This window comes from Colobus angolensis, unplaced genomic scaffold, assembly GCF_000951035.1.
Source record: "Colobus angolensis palliatus isolate OR3802 unplaced genomic scaffold, Cang.pa_1.0 Scaffold86, whole genome shotgun sequence".
NCBI classification, from domain to species: Eukaryota; Metazoa; Chordata; class Mammalia; order Primates; family Cercopithecidae; genus Colobus; species Colobus angolensis.
The window spans coordinates 7,468,914-7,492,151 of NW_012122487.1; the positions used below are offsets into that span (position 1 = coordinate 7,468,914).

Here is a 23,238-nt window from a genome sequence, read left to right on the forward strand (position 1 = left end):
AGTAGCTGGGACTACAGGCACCTGCCACCTCGCCCGGCTAGTTTTTTGTGTTTTTTAGTAGAGATGGGGTTTCACTGTGTTAGCCAGGATGGTCTCGATCGGATCCGCCTGTCTCGGCCTCCCAAAGTGCTGGGATTACAGGCTTGAGCCACTGCGCCCGGCCCGCTTTTTACTCTTAAACCTGTAAATTTTATGTCTTTACATGTGCCATGCTTTTTCTTAGAGAACTTTTTAGATACTGTTCTATCTGTAACATAGAAATCTTTCATTGAAGCTCCAAGGCCACATTAAATGATCATAAGTGACTTCATTACCTCCAAGTACTTACTTGTTAATGGATTCATCAAACCATATCATAATTGTTTCTGTATGTCTGTACCTGCTACAGAGTTATGTTGCCTCTGTGAACAAAGGTTAATGTCCTGTGTGCCCAGCATGTACACCTGTGAGAAGAATAGCTAATCACTAAGTATTTGTTGAATGGCTACATGGTTTCTCATCATTATTGCCTTGACTATGTAATGGGAAGACATCTGACTAAGAGACGGAATTGATTGTTTTCTGAAACTTAATGTCATGTAATTTTCTTTTCTTTTTTATTTTTTTTTGGAGACAGAGTCTTGCTCTGTCACCCAGGTTGGAGTGCAGTGGTGCAATCTTGATCTTGGCTTGCTGCAACTTCTGCCTCCTGGATTTCAGCTATACTTGTGCCTCAACTTCCTGAGTAGCTGGGATTACAGGCGCATGCCACCATGCCTGGCTAATTTTTGTATTTTTTGTAGAGATGGGGTTTCACCATATTGGCCAGGCTGGTCTTGAACTCCTGACCTCAAGCAATCCACCTGCCTCAGCCTCCCAAAGTACCGGGATTACAGATATGAGCCACAATGCCTGACTACGTTTTGTAATTTCTCTTGGATCATTTGTCCTGTGATTGCACCTTTATGGTCTTTTTTATCTTCCAAATTGCCATGCCTTGTCAGCATATAGTCTTGGAATTTTTTAATTTTTTGAGACTGCGTTGCAGAGGCTGGGGTACAGTGGTGTGATCATGATTCACAACAGCCTCGACCTCCTGGGCTCAGGCTGAGGAGGGAGGATGCCTTGAGCCCAGGAATTGAGGCTTCAGTGAACCACAATTGCACCACTGCCTCCAGCCTGGGTGATAGAGTGAGACCCTGTCTCTAAAAAAATAAAAATAAAGAATTGCGTATATTATTGGGGTAAAAACTTATTTTGCAAAATTAATAGAGTTGATTGCTCACAGGCAGCAACTAAACAATCAAATGCATCATCTGATGTTGAAGTTGAAGAAAAGGAAACTAGTGTTTCAAAGGAAGATACTGACCATGAAGAAAAAACCAGCAATGAGGTATGTTCTATTTCTCCTGACATTTTAAACCCATTTTGTTTCAAGGAACAAATAATGAAATAAGTTGGCCATGATTATTAGTAAGTAATTTTTAAAGTACTTGAAAAGTGAATTAGAAAATATTTAAGGCTTATTTCCTTGTGTAAGTATTAAATACAGTATTGCTAAACAATTTGTGCATCTTTAAGATGCATACATGCTATTATTTGAAGTGATTTTTTTTTATTTTTTTTTATTTTTTTATTATTGTACTTTAAGTTCTAGGGTACATGTGCATAACGTGCAGGTTTGTTACATATGTATACTTGTGCCATGTTGGTGTGCTGCACCCATCAACTCGTCAGCACCCATCAATTCATCATTTTGAAGTGATTTTTATGCGTAAAACATGAAGTACAACTATTGGGTGTGGAAGTGTTATGGAATTTTTTTTTTTTTGAGACGGAGTCTCGCTCTGTTGCCCAGGCTAGAGTGCAGTGGCCGGATCTCATCTCACTGCAAGCTCCGCCTTCCGGGTTTACGCCATTCTCCTGCCTCAGCCTCCCGAGTAGCTGGGACTACAGGCGCCCGCCACCTCCCCCGGCTAGTTTTTTTGTATTTTTTAGTAGAGACGGGGTTGCACCATATTAGCCAGGATGGTCTCGATCTCCTGACCTTGTGATCCGCCCGTCTCGGCCTCCCAAAGTGCTGGGATTACAGGCTTGAGCCACCGCACCCAGCTGTTAAGGATATTTTTTAAAGGGAAGTATTGTGGGATGAATGTACTGGAAAGAGCATTAGACTAAATTTTTTAAAACCTAGATTGATGTCCTGTGTATGTCCTGTATATGATCTGTGTGTAAAGATTACTAATTTAGCCCTTCTAGGCCTCATGGAGTGGTTGTTAGATGATCTTCAAAGTCCTAGCCACCCTTTAAAATTCACAATCCTAAAATTCAGAATCCTAGTGTAGAAAAAGTAGTTTTATAAATGTAAATAGACAAACTTCCTGGTGTACTAGCAAGCATGACTTTTATATTTGATCTGACAGTGGAAATGCATTTTTCTCACTTTATAATGTTGAGAAATAATGTTTATAATTTCAGAACTCTGCAGAGCAAAACAAATTTCCTCAGTGCTTTTAGTTAAACGTGCTTGTGACTTTTAGTTTAAGAAGATTTCTTTCATTCCTGGAATGATTTATTCAGTATTCAGTTTTCTTTTTTCTTTTTTAGGATGTGACTAAAGCAGTTGATATAACTACTCCAAAAGCTGCCAGAAGAGGGAGAAAGAGAAAGGTAATTTCACTGACTTTCTGTGATCTGAAAAGATCTGAAAAGATCAACCACAGGGATCTGAAAAGAATTTTTACTTCAGTTGGGTTGAGGGAGAGTAGATATAATGAAACTTTAAATTTCAGCTTTTATTCTAAACCCTTTAATTTTTTATGGGTTATGTTTTACTTGGCAAAACTATCTGTGTTTCTTTCTTAGTGATGTAGCACCTTTAAAATAACTTGAGTAGTAAAGGAAATGAAATGCACCAGTTTTCATTCATTTTAATGACTCTGCTTCAGTTTCTCTAAAATGGCTAGAAATACATACTCGAAGGTTGTGGAGGATGAAATGATTTAACATATGTAAAATGTTTATGCTAAATCCTGGTACCTAGACACTAGTAAGTGCTATGTAAGTGTTGTCCATTATGTTTTTGTTATTGTTACTTCACAACATTGTTGTGAGAAATGAGTGTGAGTGACAGTGCAAGATTAGGTACATAGTAGGCTTTTAATTAATATGAAATTTTCCTTCCATATACGAAGTTTTGTTCACACCCTTTTCTGACCTATTTATGTCTTGAATTATTATTATATACCAAAGATACAAAGAAAACCAATAGTTCATTATCTCGTGAGGAGGTAAACTGTGAAAATAAATAATTATAGTAGCTTATTTGCTGTGTATTATGGGTTGGAGGTGATGTGATAACAGGATTTTTTTTCTTTTTTTGGGACGGAGTCTGGCTCTGTCGCCCAGGCTGGAGTGCAGTGGCCAGATCTCAGCTCACTGCAAGCTCCGCCTCCTGGGTTTACACCATTCTCCTGCCTTAGCCTCCCTAGTAGCTGGAACTACAGGCGCCCGCCACCTCGCCGGGCTAGTTTTTTTGTATTTTTTAGTAGAGACGGGGTTTCACCGTGTTAACCAGGATGGTCTCGATCTCCTGACCTCGTGATCCGCCCGTCTCGGCCTCCCAAAGTGCTGGGATTACAGGCTTGAGCCACCACGCCCAGCCTGATAACAGGATTTTAAAATATAGGCAGAATTTTGTCAGGCAGATGAAGGAGCAGGGAAGGACACATGAAGCAATTTGAATAGCATATACAGACACATAGCAGAAATTCTGTTTCAAGCATCTTGAGTATTGTATTTCAGTATTAACACACCATAAAGTTTGAGGGAATAGGTACCAAAAAAACCTGATGTTGTCCTAAAGACCTTGAAACTTACAGAAGTGATGGGAAATGATTGAATTATTTCAAATTTTAGATACCTCCTTTAAAAAAAATTTTTTTAAGAGATAGGGTCTTGCTCTGTCACATAGGCTAGAGTAGTGCACTGGTGCAATCACACCTCACTGCAGCCTCAAACTTTTGGGCTGAAGGGATTTTCCCATCTTACCTCCCTAATAGTGGGGACTACAGAAGTGTGCCACCACACCCGGCCTTTTTTTTTTTTTTTTCCCTGAGACGGATCTCACTTTGTTGTCCAGGCTGGAGTGAAGTGGAGCGATCTTGGCTCACTGCAACCCTCCACCTCCAAAGTTCAAACAGTTTTCCTGCCTGGGCCTCCCAAACTGGGATTACAGGCACACACCACCATGCCTGGCTAATTTTTGTGTTTTTGTGGTGATTTGTTTTGTTTTGTTTTGAGATGGATTCTCACACCGTTGAACTAGCTGAAGTGCAGTGGCACCATCTCGGCTCACTGCAACCTTCGCCTCCCAGGTTCATGTGATTCTCCTTCCTCAGCCTCCCGATTAGCTGGGATTACGGGTGCACACCACCACGCCTGCCTAATTTTTTTGTATTTTTAGTAGAAATGGGGTTTTACTATGTTGGCCAGGCTGGTCTTGAACTCCTGGCCTCAAGTGATCCACCCACCTTGGCCTCCCAAAGTGCTGGCATGAGCCACCGCGCCCGGCTAATTTTTGTGTTTTTAATAGAGACAGGGTTTCACCATGTTGGCCAGGCTTGTCTTGAACTCCTGACCTCAGGTGATCCGCCCATCTCAGCCTTCTGAAGCACTGGGATTATGGGTGTGAGCCACCGGGCCTGGCCAAATTTTTTTTTTTTTTTTTATAGACATAGGGTTTTGCTATGTTGCCTAGGCTTATCTCAAACTCCCAGCCTCCAGTAATCCTCCCAAAGCACTGGGATTACAGACATGAGCCTCTGTGCCCAATGTGATGCCTCATTTTTTTTTTTTTTAATATAAATTTGATTTTTTTTTTTTGGATATAGAGTCTCATTCTGTCACCCAGACTGGAGTGCAGTGGCATGATCTCAGCTCACTGCAACCTCTACCTCCTGGGTTCAAGCAATTCTCCTGCCTCAGCCTCCTGAATAGCTGGGATTACAGACGTGCACCACCATGCCTGGCTAATTTTTGTATTTTTAGTAGAGATGGGGTTTCACCATGGTGGCCAGGCTGGTCTCAAACTCCTGGCCTCAAGTGATCCGCTCACCTCTTGTCTCCCAAAGTGCCGGGATTACAGGCGCCCACCACCATACCCAGCTAATTTTTTGTATATTTAGTAGAGATGGGGTTTCACTATGTTGGCCAGGCTGGTCTTGAACTCCTGACCTCGTGATCCGCCTGCGTTGGCCTCCCAAAGAATGCATCATTTTTTTAAAGCAGTGTGAATGATGGGGATTGGCTTGGGGCATTGAAACCAGTTCACTGTAAAATTCATTCAGAATTTTAGTACTAACTTTACTGGCCTTGGCATGGATTTGAGTAGTCAATAAAGACAAGGTCTTTGTTTCCATTGAACTTTGAGACAAAAAATAAATATTTAAAATAAGAGGGTCTAAATGGGGAGTTAGTGAGTTGGCAACCGACGAGGCTACAAAAGGCCTTTCTAAGGAGTTGGCATGAGACTGGAAGGACAAGGATCTTATAGCAGATTTTTTAAGTGGTGTAGACGAGAGATGGGATTTAACAGTACTTAATAAAGAGGTTAAGTTGATGGTTGATGAGAAGTGGGTGGTAAAGGCGGGGGGGGGGGCAGAATCTAAGGTGGCTCCAAGGTCTTTACTTGAATAACTAGTTACTGGGAGTGCAGAGGATGTTGGTTTGGAATCACAGGCATGAGTAAGGGGAAGGTGAAGCACCTGTGGGAATTGGAGTGAAGAGATACATATTTTGTATATATATTGTTCTGGCACCAAAAAGAGAGAAGGTGTAAGTTACAGATGCAGTCTCTGGCATGAAGACAGGGTAATAGATGAGGTCAAAGGAGAATTGTTTATTGAGAGGATGCAGAAACCAGAATCCTGAAGGAATATAATGGAGAGGGGGGAAGGTTGCTTTGTGAAATTATGGCTGAGAATGAACTGTCAAGAGAAAATCTAAGAGGATATCAAGCTAAACAAGGGAAGGGAGAACGTTCCAGAATGAAGAAGTGGTCAGTAATGTCCTGATTTAGAGAGGGTCCCAGTAAGATACTTGCCAAATAGGCTCCTCTAGGATACTTTCAGGTGAACTCCATTTAGTTGAATGGTAAGGACAGAAACTAGATTAAGGGGTTAGAGAATAAATGTTTAATGGTAAAGTTACACTGTGCTTTTGAAATCTTTGAAGGAAAGGAGAATGTGGCAACTTAATAGGGGTTTTCATGGCTAAGGGAAAGTGTTAAAATGACAAAAGACAGTAGATGCCCTAAGACTTTTTCTTTGCCAAATTTGGAAAGATCGAAGATGTAGAGTCAGTATAAATTATTTTACATAAATATGTGTTGGATGAGAGAATGGAGGGGACATTTGAAGGAATTGACTTAACAAGGAAGAGATGGATGTTACAGTCTCTTTAACACTGAAGGAGGGGGATGAAAGAGGCTCTGAAAATTTCTTGGGACACTAGGAAATTAAGGGAATTCCTTTCTATGGCCCTTACTCCCTTCTGCCCTACCCACATCAAAGCAAGGCTTTGGATGTGGTATAAGACAGGAAGAATGGATTGAGTGTTTATGCAGCTGTTGATGGGAGAAGGAGACCTCATCAGAGAGGGTAAAGTGACTTTGAGATCTCAGCTGAGATTGCATAAAATGAATGCATATTTGTACATTTTTGTTTTTCCAGCAGGCCTCAGCAGCTGGGAATAATAGAACAGAGAAGGCAGAATTGTATAGTAACCTCTTTCTTGAGGATTTGTGGGACAGATATAGCAAGACAAGGATGTGGAGGACTTATGAATGCGTTTGAATGGTAATCCCATGAGGTTTTTGTGTGCGTGTGAGGTGGCGTGTTTTTAGTTAAGATCAAGGAAGCTGTTAGAGCTAGAAAGTGGGGTTAAAAATGAAGAGAAAATAAATTAAAGGGTTAGAGGTCTCAGAGCAAGTAAAATATGGAAGAAATAAATCTGTAGTCAGTAGTGTAAAATATTTGCATTTAAGATGTTTAAATATTTAAGCATATCCTAAGAGTGGAAAGAACTTTAAATATGTGTATTTCATATAACTTCATTGGTCCTTTCTTTAGATAAAATATTTCTGATTTTATTTTCATGAGGAATGGTTCTGACTTGCATGATTTTGGGTGAACACACATGCATGGTAGGGCTGATCTCTTAGTGTTAATATATCTTTAATTATTATTGATGAACTTGTTACGCTTATTGGTACCTCCTTAGAAACCATCTCTTCTACCTGTAATTCTTTTTTTTTTTTTTTAACTTTTTTATTTTTTTCTGAGATGGAGTCTTGCTCTGTTGCCCAGGCTGGAGTGTGGTAGCAGGATCTCAGCTCACTGTAATCTCCACCTCCTGGGTTCAAGTGATTCTCTTGCCTTAGCCTCTTGAGTAGCTGGGATTACAGGCGCCTGACTTATTTTTGCATTTTTAGTAGAGATGGGGTTTCACCTTGTTGGTCAGGCTGGTCTTGAACTCCTGACCTCAAGTGATCTGCTCTCCCCAGCCTCCCAAAGTGCTGAGTGGGATTACAGGCATGAGCCACTGCGCCCAACCCTACCTATAATTCTTATTCAGTGTCTCGATTTATTTCCAAAAGCAGAAAGTTAAGTGAAGAGTGTCTTCTTTGCACCAAAGAATTGATCAGTTATAATTTTAGCCAAATTATGCCCTTTTCTCAGTAGGAAAAGAGCTCTCAGTCTTGAGTTATTAAGCTTTGTTACCTGGGGAGCTTTTTAAAAACACAGAATCCTGGTTCCCTGACTCAGAGCTATTGAATCAGGATTGGGGCAGGTCAACTTTGTAAGTTCTTAAAACTCTAGAAATAAACCTGAGCTAATAATACTCAGGGAGGAATTTTCAGTGTTCTCTGAGAACAACTCAAGGGTTACCTTAGATGAGTTTTAATAATACTTTTAATATGCTTCATTATGTTTCAGTTATTAAAAGAAATGTTTAAAAACGTAATAAAGAAATGGATACATTCGTAGAAGTGGAATTGCCATATAAAGGTTTTTTTTTGTTTCTGTTTTTTGAGACAGTCTTGCTCTGTCACCCAGGCTGGAATGCAGTGGCATGAATCTCGGTTCACTGCAACCTCTGCCACCTGAGTTCCAGCAATTCTCCTGCCTCAGTCTCCCATGTAGCTGGGATTACAGGTGTGCACCACAAGGCTGGCTAATTAATTTTTTGTATTTTTAGTAGAGAAGGGGTTTCATCATGTTGGCCAGGCTGGTCTCGAACTCCTAACCACAAGTGATCCCAATGGTGGGATTACAGGTGTGAGCCACTGTGTCCAGCCCTATATAGAGATTAGCACATTCTATATTGCCAATACTCATTTATAATTATGCTCTTTATCATAAAGTATTTATTGGCACCAGCTTATTGATCATTGATAGTCAATGTATGAATGCTTCCTCTGCCTGCTTACCAACACTGGGCATTATGTTTACAAATCAAATCATTGATGAAAAGGCAATTTTTAATTTTTTTAATCAATGAGATTGGATTATGCATTGTTTTTGAGTGCCTTGCTTATATCTTTTTTTTTTTTGAGGCGGAGTCTCGCTCTGTCACCCCGGCTGGAGTGCAGTGGCCAGATCTCAGCTCACTGCAAGCTCCGTCTCCCGGGTTTACGCCATTCTCCTGCCTCAGCCTCCCGAGTAGCTGGGACTACAGGCGCCCGCCACCTCGCCCGGCTAGTTTTTTGTATTTTTTTAGTAGAGACGGGGTTTCACCGTATTAGCCAGGATGGTCTCGATCTCCTGACCTTGTGATCCGCCCGTCTCGGCCTCCCAAAGTGCTGGGATTACAGGCTTAAGCCACCGCGCCCGGCCTGCTTATATCTTCAGTGATACAGTTAATGCTGAATTCTAAAGAGTTGGGGGAGAGGGGAAAGGAGCCCATCTCCTGTGGTCTCTCTCTTTCCTCCTCTTGCAGTTACCATCAGTACCAACTGCTGCCTCATGTTTACATTTCGTTTCTAATTTGTGTTTATTAACCTTTGTTCCATGCTAATGCTTAAATCAATAATACTGATTCTCTTTTGAGGCCATTCTCTCCAGGAGAGTCATACCAGCAATTATCAAAGGGCATTAGAGTTTGCAAATGGTCAGGGGATTCCTTACTCTATGCTGTAGTAAATCCCTTCTTATGGGAAATAACTCCTAGAGGAGAACTGGTAGGTCACAGTCTCAGTTTAGAAATAAAACATGTCTATATGAACGAAGAATTAGAAAAAGCAGTGTGTTAGTTGCAGTGTAATCACATACTTTGTTCTCCATATTGCATCAAGAATATTAGCTTTATTTTTACAAATGACTTCATTTCTAAGAAGTTAATTTTTAAGAATTGTTCACTAGAGTTATAAACTAAGTTTGAAGATGTTACTCTGATTGTTGAAAAATAACAAAGATCATATAGCGGTTATATCTGTACTTGAATTTACGTTACCGTAGACTGGCATATTTTTGCCATGGAATTAAACTTTGAGTGCCTACTATTTGCTAAATAAGTTAATTAAATTTTTGTAATTCAGGCAGAAAAACAAGTAGAAACTGAGGAGGCCGGAGTAGTGACAACAGCAACAGCATCTGTTAATCTAAAAGTGAGTCCTAAAAGAGGACGACCTGCAGGTAGGACTACTGATGTGTAAATATCTGTTTGGCTTGTGATTAATATTCCAGTCCATTTAAAGTGTTGTTGCCTCAAATATTTTGGAATGAAGCAAATAGGCAATTGATTGTGTGTAATATACAGATTTCAAAGGAGATAAACATGATTTGTGCTCTGTTTCAAAGTATTTAAATTTGAAATAAACTTTGCTTTATCTCTGTTATGTTTTCCCTAAATAGTGGTCAGAGAGGCTATGGTGAGGTTAAAATTATCATGAATAATGGGTTTATTTTCCTTTCACTTAAGAGTCATAAGATTTCAAAATGGAGTTATAATCAGAGAGTGAGAAATAGCATTTGATTAAAGCCATTAATATTTTAAATTTTTGCGTTCTCTGTTGATAGGGATTTTGATTTTTCCAGTATGCAGCTCTGTAAAAGTATTTTCTTAATTTGGCAAATTGGAAGTATTTTGGAAAGATCTTCCTAATACAAAGTAAAACAAAACCAAAATTGAATTTTTTTCTACTTTTTACTAGGATTCTTACTGAAAATGGGGGGTAAGATGAGTAATACCAAGAAAAGAAAAAAAATTTTTATTTACATAATATTTTGGAGTTTAATATTGTAGTGGATAAAATAGTGCTAGGAAACTCAGTGAATTCTGATATGAACTTCCAAAGATATGTAACTGCATAAGTAATATTATATATAATATGTATACGAATATTAAATATAAATGTGCTGCTTCCTATTCTAAAGTTGAATTTTGTGACATTACTGTCAAAATGATAGAGAAAAATGTTTTAAGCCCTCTCAGTCATAATAAGGACAAATTGAGGATTACTCAGTTTACCTCTTTATACATTTTTTGTTGTTGCTCATTTGAACCATGGTGGGGAGGTGTTTTTTAAATTTAGCAATAATTGTATCTAATAAGCTACTCATATTCTTATATAGTATGTATCATTTCTAATATTTATATCAGATTTGTATCTTAACTAGAAACTAGTAGTTACTGATTTTTCCTCCATGTGTATATTAGCTACAGAAGTCAAGATTCCAAAACCAAGAGGCAGACCCAAAATGGTAAAACAACCCTGTCCTTCAGAGAGTGACATGTGAGTTTATTTTTAATGTATAATTAGTTATACAATAAATGAGACATTTGACTTTAAACAAGCACATATCTCTGCGTTATCAGTTTTCTCTTACAGGATGTTTGTTATTTTGATATTTCTTAAAATTACAGGAAAAACTGGAAAAATTTTGTAAAGTAAAAATTGGTAAGGAATGGCTGTTTATCATTTCATTAATTAAGACTTTTGGGTATATCAATTTATATAGATACTTAGATAACACAAGGTAAAATATATAATAGAGAAATTGGGCAAGATGGTATGTTTCAGGAATTTTAGACATAATATATTTGAAGCAATATCAAAAAAAATTTTTTTTTTTTTAAGATAGGGTTTCACTCTGTCACCCAGGCTGGAGTGCAGTGGTGCAGTCACACACTGTAACCTCAAACTCCTGAGCTCAAGGGATCTTCCCACTTTAGCCTCCCAAGTAGCTGGGACCACAGGCGTGTGCCACCACACCTGGCTAATTTTTTTTCGTGAGACTGGTCTCAAACTCCTGGGCTCAGACGATTCTCCCACCTCATCCTCCCAAAGTGCTGGGATTATAGGCGTGAGCCACTGTGGCTAGCCTACAGATCTTTTTTTTTTTGAGACGAGTCTCGCTCTGTTGCCCAGGCTGGAGTGCAGTGGCCGGATCTTGGCTCACTGCAAGCTCTGTCTCCTGGGTTTACACCATTCTCCTGCCTCAGCCTCCCGCGTAGCTGGGACTACAAGCGCCCGCCACCGTGCTCGGCTAGTTTTTTGTTTTTTTTTGTATTTTTTAGTAGAGACGGGGTTTCACTGTGTTAGCCAGGATGGTCTCGATCTCCTGACCTCGTGATCCACCCGTCTCGGCCTCCCAAAGTGCTGGGATTACAGGCTTGAGCCACCGCGCCCGGCCCAGATCTTTTTTTTAATCTCCTCCAGAATAGGTGCTTTATTTAAAAATGGGCTAAAATAATTTTTGTATGTAAATTTAATTTTTAAAGCATTTCAGAATAATTATTCAGTTATCCAGGAAATACGAGTGTTTTTTGTTTTTTTTTTTTGCATTTTTCCTTTGCTGCCTTTTCTACTTGGATCCTTTTTACTTTGGCTTTTCTGGGGCATCTTTGCCAGAAGGAATACAGTATATTTAGACAAAGGAGGAGAAAAACTTTTTTATGGCTATTGTGTTTAAAGATTTGAAAGGCTTAAGTGGGGTATGTCTATTAAGCATAGATTTACATTGTTTTGAATGAACTGATTATAGAAAATTCTAATTGTAGAACACTATTATAGAATTGGTATGTTTCAACCAAAATGTATTTAAAGAGTTTTACTGCCGGTCTGTATTGACTTTGAAAAATAGTGGCACATAACAATATATTGTATACTTGAAAATTACTGACAGAGTGGACTTTAAGGGTTCTCATCACAAAATAAAAATACGTATGTGAGGTAGGTAGTACATTAAATAGCTTGATTTAGCCATTCCACAATGTATACATACATCAGAACATTGTGTTGCACACCATAAACACATAGAATTTTTACCTGTCAATTTTTAAAAATAGTGGCAGAAAAAATACAGTATACTTTATTGTAGTGGAATTAAGAAATTGGGTACTTAACAGGTGAGTGTGCAGTCATTATTCCCTTGGAAATCTGAAATTCTGCTGGGAAAATATTGTGAGATCCCTCTATTTTGGATATAATTAGTGTTCCCTGATGAGGTCCCAGTTTTCCCTGGGAGTATGCTTCCCACTCCGTTTGTATTCATGGCTTTTGACTGATTCCTCTGGAACTTCTCTACTTTTTCAGTATCATCCTTTGTTGCATCTGAAAAGGTCATTGGAAAATACCGCCCTGCTTATCAGCTGAGCAGCTTTCTCAGCCTACTTTCAGACTATATAGTCTGAGGGCCCGGTGTTCCTTTTTAGGAACTTATCCTTATCTCACTTTCTCTTGATGCAGTCTGGTGTCACTTTTGGTAATATAATACTTTTGTATGTGTGTTTAATTCTGGTCAGCTTCCTATGCAATTATTCGTAAGGCTTTTTCTCAGACATGCTCATCTTTATATATTTAATAATAGATACTTTGAGTTTGTAAGTTTTTCTGAGAAACCATCCCTCAGGAATCGTTTGTCCATGTGAAGGATTAAGGAAGTCCAGTTTTAATTCTTAAGGATTGCAGCTGCAGCTATACCCTTTATTGGGTCTTTGACTCAGGCTATCACCCTGTTCAAAAGTCCTACATCCTTACTTGAAAACAGGCTAATCTTTTTTGAACATATCTCTTTCTTGAACACTATCAGATTTATCTTGATGGTCATTTCACACTGCCAGTATTCCACTTTGAAACTTCTTCATCCAAAGCCACAGGTTCATTGAATATATTTTCTTATTTGTGCTACTGTCCAATGGTTTTACCCATTGTATAATAACGTATTAGGGTTTGCAGTCTCCCAGCCCCAAAGCAAGTCACTACATGTTTTAGGTTTTTGGTCCTGGTGTCCGTTTCTCTATTAGTGAGCTTTTTCCTGAGGCAATGGACAACCCTAAAACAGCAGTAGCCTTTACAACATTTATTTCTTATTCATGCTGTACGTAGGCTGAGTGTGAGTTGTAACTACTCTTGGTTGTGTATCTGGGCACATACTCAATGGAGTGCAGAACTAAACTGTATAAGCTCTTTTTAAACTTCTGCTCTTCACCATTAGAACACCACGTATCTCTTAGCGTCTCTTTCTTTGCCATGGGTACTGATGTGACACGACAGTAAAATAGAGCCCAGAAGAGCTAAAAACCAACTCACAATCCTCAGAAATGTTTGTTAAAGCCTACTGAAGTATTTGGGGTTGTGTTTACATTAGTCTTTGCTTATATTAACATATATTAAAATATTAAGAAATTTACAAATACAACTTTGCTAATATCTCTTGAACTACTAAAAAGGGAAATTCTCACAAGTCTGTATTTTATGGAAGAACCACTGGGAAAAGACTCATTGGTAGCAAGCAGTGATAGTCATGTTTATGCAAATTATTTGTTTTGGCACAAAGATTATTTCACACCTTGAAATGATCTTTTTTATGACCTTAGGATAAATTTTTAAAATAAATCCTTAAAGTCACTTTTTAAAGACGTGCTGTATGGTATCCCACTGTATATGTTTTATAATTCTTAAGATCTATGTATTGATACACGATTTTAAAAACATTGTCATCTATTCTTTTGTACATAATGCAAATATGTTGGTTAGGATACATTGTTAGAAGCAGATTTGCTGGGTCAAATGGTATTTCTATTTTTCATAGCTATTTCCTTCCATACAGGTGTAACATTTTGGGAAAAGTAGTTGGCCAGTATTGTTTAAGAGACACAGAAATGCCTTTTTAAATGGGACTCTAGTCCCATTTTTAGGACACTGATTATCAGAATATTTACATCAGTGGATATCCTGAAGAAAGCAAATAGTTTCACTTGCATGCTTTTATTTTCATTTATTAAAAGGATGGTTTTAATCCCAGAGAGCCTAAAGTTAAAAGGATGAAACCCATAGGACCATTAGAAAATAAGCATACCCAATGATAATTATGTAATAAAAAGTTTCTAAAGGGGCGAAAGTAAATTTCTTCTCTTTCAACTTAATTTTTTTTTTTTTTTTTTTTATTGAGACGGAGTCTTGCTCTGTCGCCCAGGCTAGAGTGCAGTGGCCGGATCTCAGCTCACTGCAAGCTCCGCCTCCCGGGTTCACGCCATTCTCCTGCCTCAGCTTCCCGAGTAGCTGGGACAACAGGCGCCCGCCACCTCGCCCGGCTAGTTTTTTGTATTTTTTAGTAGAGACGGGGTTTCACCGTGTTAGCCAGGATGGTCTCGATCTCCTGACCTCATGATCCGCCCGTCTCGGCCTCCCAAAGTGCTGGGATTACAGGCTTGAGCCACTGCGCCCGGCCAACTTAATAGTTCTTAAGTGGTCAGGGAATCACTTGTCTGGAAAGAGGTTAATGGATTTGGAATTCAGATACTGGGCTTGTTATTTGACCTTTTGCATCATCATTTTCTCATCTGTCAAATGGAAGAGGTTGAACTGAATGATAAGTCTCTTTGAGCTCTCAAATTCATTGATTTAACTGAATAATTTGTGAAAATCTCAATGAAATTCTTTGGACAGTAAAAACGTTACAGTTTTTAAACACCTTATTCGAGCTTTAAGTGAAGTATTTATTTATAAAGGAATTGTTTTGGAAGAATATGTATCAATCATAAAAGTAATTAGGTGGTTAGTATTTGCATAATTTGATTCTCTTAGAGCCTGTTTCTGTAGTATCAACTTGCATAAATATGCAGCAGTAATTAGGATTATTGAGCAGTTTAGGTAGTTTCTCTTGTTTTAGTGGTCTCTGTGAAATTCAGTGATGATGGGAATACTTAGGTGCTAGTCAGCACAGCACTGTCTGAAAACATGCTTAATTGGCTATGTATTTATCATTATATGCTTAAGTTGCGACCTTTTTACCCTGCAAAGAATATTTCTATGAGTTCTAAAATGACCGTATTTGATTTCACTTCCGCAATTCCATTTCTCCCAGTGTGTCTACTTTTTAAACATAATTTATTCTTACAAATATGTAGAATTTAAGTTCGATAAGAGCCAGGGATCTGCCCACCTTATATCTTCTAATTTATACCAAAAGGATGTTCTGTGACAGAATTCCTTTTATGATTGGATAGTGAAGACACTGTTTTACTTTAGGTTGTTTTAGATTTGCCTTTAAATTAAAAATTATAGCTTACTGATACCTAAAATACTGTTCACTTGACTGGAAGAATATAGTTGAATGACAAATATACATTGTTATGTTCTCTGAAATAGCATTACTGAAGAGGACAAAAGTAAGAAAAAGGGGCAAGAGGAAAAACAACCTAAAAAGCAGCTTAAGAAGGATGAAGAGGGCCAGAAGGAGGAAGATAAGCCAAGAAAAGAGCCAGACAAAAAAGAGGGGAAGAAAGAAGTTGAATCCAAAAGGAAAAATGTAGCTAAAACAGGGGTTACATCAACCTCCGATTCTGAAGAAGAAGGAGATGATCAAGAAGGTGAAAAGGTATAAAGTCTACATATATAAAATGGCTGTTCTATTCTTAGTTTTTTTGTAAATTTTTTTCTTTTCTTTTTTTGAGATGGAGTCTCGCTGTGTTGCTTAGGCTGAAGTGCAGTGGCGTGATCTTGGCTCACTGTAACCTCTGCCTCTTGGATTCAAGTAATTCTCCAGCCTCAGCCTCCTGAGTAGCTGGAAATACAGGCATGTGCCACCACTACCGGCTAATTATTGTATTTTTACTGGAGATGAGGTTTTGCCATCTTGGCCAGGCTGGTCTCGAACTCCTGACCTCAGATGATCCTCCCACCTTGGCCCCCCAAAGTGCTTGGATTACAGGCTCCACACCTGGCCGTTTATGTATTTCTTAATCTTTACCTAGTTAAGGAGCTTTTAATATTTTGGAGGAAGTCTATAAACATCAGTGGCAGTTAAACTGAATTTGTTCACGTTTTTGAATAGACTTGAATTAGCCATGTTACAAAGCATATTTAAAATGTCTCTTTATTGTCTGTTCTCTAAATTTATCTTACTGTTTTACAATTATGATCTGGAAATTACTTAAGTAAACAGTACCTTTCTAATAACTCCATCTGTCTAGAAAAGGTAGATGAAATGAAATAGGCTGTACCCAGTGAAGACAAATGTTAAAAGAGGTGGATTTATATAGAGATTTTTGTTATTTACCCAAAATTCTTAACACTCTTCAGGCCTATTGTACATTTTATCAGTGGTATGTAACTTTATTTGGACGCCATAGTGGTTGGGAATCTTCCTAAAGCTGTGTATCCTTTTGTGTAGAAAATAAAATTTTGTGTATAGCCTTAGAGATTTACAGATCCAGGTCATGCAAATCTTTTGTTCGCTTTTATCTGATTTTTGGCTTATTTCTTAATCTTTTAGAAACCAAAAATTTTAAACTGGATAGGTCATGTAGTGTGCTTGTCAGTACTCAAGTGAACTCACTCTGTAGAGAGGCAAACAGAGAGACATACTACATTTTATCCAAAGGACATCACTTCTATAGCCGGGCGTAAAACAAGATGATTATTTCACAGTCATTAATCAAAGTTAAACTGCAGAGATAGGTGTATGTAATTCAAAGACTCTTTTTAGGTTGCTAATTTGAGTATTCATCCCTTTTTTAAAAACTAGCTGCTGCTTTTCACAAGGTTGTAATTCTGTAAGCACTAGTCACTGACTTTATAGTTAACTGAAACCATCCTAATTCTCAAAACAGAAGAGAAAAGGTGGGAGGAACTTTCAGACTGCTCACCGAAGGAATATGCTGAAAGGCCAACATGAGAAAGAAGCAGCAGATCGAAAACGCAAGCAAGAGGAACAAATGGAAACTGAGCAGTAAGTATTTTTTTTCTAAATTTTGGGTTCTTTTTAAAGGCTAGCATGGAATTTTTAAATAATAGACTTTCATTTTCCAGACTTTATGAAGCCTTTTGAAGAAGTGACTTTTCCCATGTGTTAGAAAAATCTTCAGTATATGATGATGATCTTATTTCAGGCTTCATTCTTTTCTGAGAGGATGAAACTGACTCAGGCAGTCACTCTGTAAATTATTTTTGAATTTAAACAAAGTGCAGATAGGATTTGATAGTGGCTTTGCAAGAAGTGTACTCATCCTCTACTAATTTGTTTGTATGATATAATACATATAGAAAGAGGGTTGATAATATACTGGTGGAGAAAGAATGCAGGAAATACCCTTATTCACCACACCACCAAGCAGGCCTCACCCTAAAGACCAGCAAAAGTAACAAAAGCACATTTGGAAACCCAGGAAGCCAGTAAAAGTGAATCTAAAGGCTGACAGGGTGTACATTATTATATATGTGCAATATAAATCAAATTCAAAGCTGTTTTCTCTTAAATTTTGATAGAGACCATACTTGCCATGGGGAATTTCTTTCCCCTTATTATATAATTTTATTACTAGAAGGAAAAGTAATAGCAATGCTAATAAACAGACTTCCTGTCTTTATTACATTTGCTTTCCTAGTTACCTTTAGACTGTCACTTCTGAGTTCTTTCTCTGACATGCTTTTCTTTCCTCGTGAAGCGTCTTACATTCTGACTAAACTTTGTTTTTTTGTTGTTTTAGTGAGGTGATTTTTAAAACATGCTCTAGGTCAATAAGACAAAGTTAATCATGAGCAGTGAAACGATTTTTGAATAATTTTGTACTCTTTTTCTTTATATAATATATCTGTAAGCCAAAGTCTTTCTTGACAAGTACAGTGTTTTACTCTGCTTTCTTAGTTTGGAGGATATACAAGTAGTTTTAGCTCCTTGAGGGAGTAATTTAAATAACTTATCTAAAGCTCAAAAATATTATTCCCTCTAATCTGTTAGATTTTAAGCACTTCTGTAAATATTTAAGTTATTCTTTGTCACCTATCATTTTCTATTCTGTCTTTTCACTGAAAAGCTGTTGGACTGTTTGTTGCTTTTGACTTTATTGTGCTCCCAAAATTAAGATATAAAATTAGTTGTTATTAGTATATGTAGCCCAACCCTTCTTTAGTATCTTAAAGTTAACTTTATGTATTTCAGTTTCTTTTGAATGTCCTCCAATGTAACTTTCTCAAATTCTAATATTTGTGTTTTCTTTCCTTCTCCTGTTATTACAAAACTTTGTACTTGGACAGTTTTGCTCTGTAAAGCATTTCAGATGCAGCTTGTGTGAAATGCATTATGCAAAATAAAGTTTATTGTATTGTATTCCCAGCCAAACAACATGTAATCTACAGTAATAAAAAATATATCTCATTTTGGGCTCAAAGCATTAATCCAGTTACTGAAAAGAGAATACAAGTGGAGCAAACAAGAGATGAAGATCTTGAGACAGACTCATTGGACTGAATTTCCCCCTTCCCCCCATTGATGGAAGAATGTTCCAGATTCTAAATTGAGGACTTCATTATTAATGGCATTACTGTGTTATGATTGTTAACAAATTTCATGTAAGGTACACACTACATACTAAGGTCGGCCATCATTCCTGTTTTTTTTTTTTTTTTTTTTTTAACCAAGCTTAAAATGAAGCTTTGTGTTTGAAAGTAATAAGCTCAGACGAAGATGGTGGTTGTACATTATTCATTTAGAAAATATAAAAATTCATTTTGTTTTGAAGCTAGTTATTAAACTGGAATAGCAGTTATATCCCCTGAGAATGGGGCCCTTCCCTTGACATTCCTTTGTTGTTTAATTCTTTAGAATCTTAATGTTTTTTTAATCCTGAGAGATTAAACAGTAGTAGACTTGTTAAGAAAAAAATGAAACTGTAACCAAAATTTTAAAATAAAGTTTTTTTTAAAAAAAAAAACGGATTTTTAGGTATTTTTTGTTCTTGTCTATTTGAATTGGTTCATATAATATGGCCTGAACTCTAAGCTAAGATACTAGAAATTAAGATTTTAAGTGGTGATTTTCATAATTGACAATAAAATGGTACCTTTTAATTTGTGAAATGTTAGTGAATGTTACTGGACATCATTCAAGTTTGATATATTGGCCAAAATGAAAAAAAAAAATGGTATCTTACATCTATTTAACCTTAAAGCTAACTTCAAAACTCATTTATCTACATGTTACATGCACAATTAAATTGGTCTATTTTAACATGCGGCTTTTAAAAAGAATTGATGTAGAAGCCATTAAATATTTATAGGTATTATCTTCCCATTGTGGCCTATTTGTCCAGTGACCCTGAAATCGTTCTTCTAGCAACACACTATGATGTCACGGAAAAGTTAGATATGATTTAATTTAGCATGTTAATTTGAGTTTTGCTTATATTTATACTATGGAACTGCACCATTCAATTCCTACAGTCAATTCCTCTGCAGTCTAGGTTATTACTTGTTTTAAGGAAAACATTTTTAGTTTTTGCATAGGGATTGTGGGCATTTAGTAATCAGTCACAAAGTTCCAATGTTTTGAAATATTTGTGTTAACATTTGATAGGCAGAATAAAGATGAAGGAAAGAAGCCAGAAGTTAAGAAAGTGGAGAAGAAGCGAGGTTAGTTATTTCACTTTCTAAGATACATTAAAATTATACATGGAAAGGAAGTCATATAGACATAACTTTTCGTGTATTGGTTTTGGAATCATTTCATACTCATATCCTACAAATACTTTTTCAAATCCCTAATGGGCTTTATATAAATTGCATTGTATTTTAAGCATAATCAAGTGAACTTAAGTTGTCTTTAATGCTCATTAATTATTTGACAGTGTCAAATTTTAGTACACTTGCTGAAAGCTGGATGCTTTCCCATTTCAGACAAATCCCTTGGTTAAACATAAGGAAAAGCAGGTGTTTAGGGACTGGAGAGCAGAGGAGTTATCATATGCAGACTATTCATTGTAGAAAAAACGCAGTCAGGTGGTGGTTTTGTGCTGCATGTTGCTTTTCGCATCCATGCGAAAAACATGTGCTGCATGTTGCTTTTCGCATCCAGACGCTAAAAATGGCAATAAGTACTTACTCTTACTTAAGCTGTTGTGTGTATCTGTGAGCTTCTTAGTAAAGATTACTGAGAACTTTTTTTTTTGAGTCCACTAATTCATTATACTTAGCCTATATACAGAAATACTGGTTTTGGAAAAACTGTTCACTGTTTTTCACATATTTTAATTTATAGAAACATCAATGGATTCTCGACTTCAAAGGATACATGCTGAGATTAAAAATTCCCTCAAAATTGATAATCTTGTAAGTGTTTAACTTCATTTAAAACTATAGTACTGCATTTTATAGCTTCATCTTTGATTTTCTCACATGATCTTATGAGTATGTAAATTTAAGATAAGGGATAAATTACTGGTCATTTTACACTACCTTATTTTTTTTAAGTGATCTTTAGAAACAGATTATAAGTATTATGATAATTAACAGCTATGAAATTACTGTTTTGTCATGAAGGATGTGAACCGATGCATTGAGGCCTTGGATGAACTTGCTTCACTTCAGGTCACAATGCAACAAGCTCAGAAACACACAGAGATGATTACTACACTGAAAAAAGTAAGTGATTTCAAGTCATGTAGATTCTTTTAATTTTGTCATTACTTCATTTAAAAATTATTTAAATCAATTAGGCAAACAATTATGATGAATGTATATTGTTTTCTCAGATACGACGATTCAAAGTTAGTCAGGTTATCATGGAAAAGTCTACAATGTTGTATAACAAGTTTAAGAACATGTTTTTGGTTGGTGAAGGAGATTCCGTGATCACACAAGTGCTGAATAAATCTCTTGCTGAACAAAGACAGCATGAGGAAGCGAATAAAACCAAAGATCAAGGGAAGAAAGGGCCAAACAAAAAGCTAGAAAAGGAACAAACAGGTATGTGATAAAAAAGCCAACAATTTCACGCCAGTTTTTAAACCATTTGCCAGGACTGCTTTTAAAAATGGCTTTGATGCATAGTTTCAGTGTTAATACCACAGAAAAAAGTATACATAGGCAAAATGGTGAAAATGTGATGGGCTTATTGAAGGACTAGAGCAGTGTGCATTCAGAACAAAAAAGTCATGTCAATTTCTATTAGACTTCTAAGGCAGAAACCATTGTTCATGAGGCAGATGACTCTGGATAAATTTTTAAAAAGCCATCCATCACAATGCCTCCTCATCCCTAGAGGACCCACTTCCTGGTTGCTCAACTGCTTCTGATGTTTTCTTCTCACCTAAAAAGTAAAATAGCATACGGTAGCCTTTTAAAACACAGCAGCATAGGTGGCTACACCTGCCATTACTTGTTGCTGCTGACAGGCTGCTGACAGGCTAATACAGGTATTCTGATACTGCTGCTGAGTTACCCTGAACAGACTGTATTTTCACTGTATTAATGCCATGTCATATTTTTTACTATAAAGTACTTACGTGTGAATAAGTTTAAAGACAATGATCTCACTGGTAGCATACAAATTTCGTCAACAATGACGGTGATGCCAAGCAACCACAGATTGTCCATATGGGTCGCTAAGATATACCTTTGCTTTCTAATGGTTTTAAATGTACACAAACTTTCATATATAAAATTAAGATTGTGTGAAATTACCTTTAGGCTATGTTTATAGGTGTGTACAAAACATAAACTAATTTCATGTTTAGAGTTGGGTCCCATCTGCAAGTTAAACTCATGTATATTCAAATATTTCCAAAACAATTCTGTACCTTACCTACATTAAATAAGAAAGTCTTTTTGGTTTTTTTTTTTAAAGATGGAGTTTCACTCTTGTTGCCCAGGTTGGAGTGCAGTGGTGTGATCTCGGCTCACCAAAACCTCTGCCTCCTGGGCTCAAGCGATTCTCCTGCCTCAACCTCCAGAGTAGCTGGGACTACAGAAATACGCCACCACACGTAGCTAATTTTGTATTTTTACAAATTTACATGGAGAAATTACAGATTTCTCCATGTTAGTCAGGCTGGTCTTGAACTCCCGACCTTGGGTAATCCACTCGCCCCGGCCTCCCAAAGTGCTGGGATTATAGGCATGAACCACTGCGCCCGGTGAGAAAGTCTTATAAAGCACTTAGATGTGTAGCATATATGTAAAGCACTCAACCCTAGCTTCTTTTTTCACTAACTTTTAGTAGTAAATCCTGCTAGTATTACTAACAGTAGTTATTTTCATTTGTATTAGTAAAAATTTATAACATACACAAATAGAAATAACTTCCCATATCCCTGTCATCCAGGTTTGGTAGTTCAGTTTATGATCATTGTGCTTTTGTAGCCCAAAACCTTTCTCTGTGCCCCTCTTAAAAGTTGTTTTATGACAAATCCCAGACATATCATTTCACTCATCAACATTTCAGAATGTATGAAATACTCTTAAAACAGAATCATAATACCATTATCAGCTCCTCCAATCTTGTTATTAAACATCTAGTGGCAGCTGCTTAAGGTAGAAGCTGGCATTTCAAAAGCGGTTGGTTTTTTTGTTGTTGTTGTTGCTTTATTGGGGAATAACAATGGGTCCCCTTAGAGAATTATTAGTATGACTTACAGGAAAACCCCCTTTATTTATTAGGCACAAAAATATCAATTAGGAAATACTCCTTTAGTACTTTGTTCTAAAATAATAAATTTTAAAATTTGATTCACATTGCTTTTTCTTAGTAGTAGAATAAATCAATATGCTAAGAATTGTAACACCCTGTAGTCTTCCTGCTAATAGTAACAACCAGAATAACCAGATTAATAATCCACTTCCTGGACCCATAGATACAGTTAACCTGCATTTTATGGTACCTTAGCTACCCAAAGTCTCCGGTGGTGATCCACTCCCCTCTTTTTGATAAAGCATCAAAACCCAATTCTAACATTCAAGAGAGGGCTGTATTAAAATGT

At 37.1% G+C, this 23,238-nt stretch overlaps 1 protein-coding gene across 2 annotated transcripts in view; it reads left to right on the forward strand.

The window, feature by feature from the left end:
* The window catches only part of PSIP1 (PC4 and SFRS1 interacting protein 1), a 48,332-nt gene that overhangs the window by 22,594 nt on the left and 2,500 nt on the right, over nt 1-23,238 (forward strand). Inside the window, exons 4-13 of one of the 2 annotated variants that reach the window (XM_011930382.1) lie at nt 1,268-1,372; nt 2,587-2,649; nt 9,578-9,674; nt 10,699-10,774; nt 15,635-15,863; nt 17,098-17,216; nt 19,839-19,894; nt 20,520-20,590; nt 20,801-20,902; nt 21,013-21,226. In XM_011930382.1, coding sequence (XP_011785772.1) covers nt 1,268-1,372; nt 2,587-2,649; nt 9,578-9,674; nt 10,699-10,774; nt 15,635-15,863; nt 17,098-17,216; nt 19,839-19,894; nt 20,520-20,590; nt 20,801-20,902; nt 21,013-21,226 — 1,132 coding nt within the window. Of the gene's footprint in view, nt 1-1,267; nt 1,373-2,586; nt 2,650-9,577; nt 9,675-10,698; nt 10,775-15,634; nt 15,864-17,097; nt 17,217-18,600; nt 19,198-19,838; nt 19,895-20,519; nt 20,591-20,800; nt 20,903-21,012; nt 21,227-23,238 lie in introns of those variants that run through there. The other variant, XM_011930383.1, reaches the window with a different exon arrangement.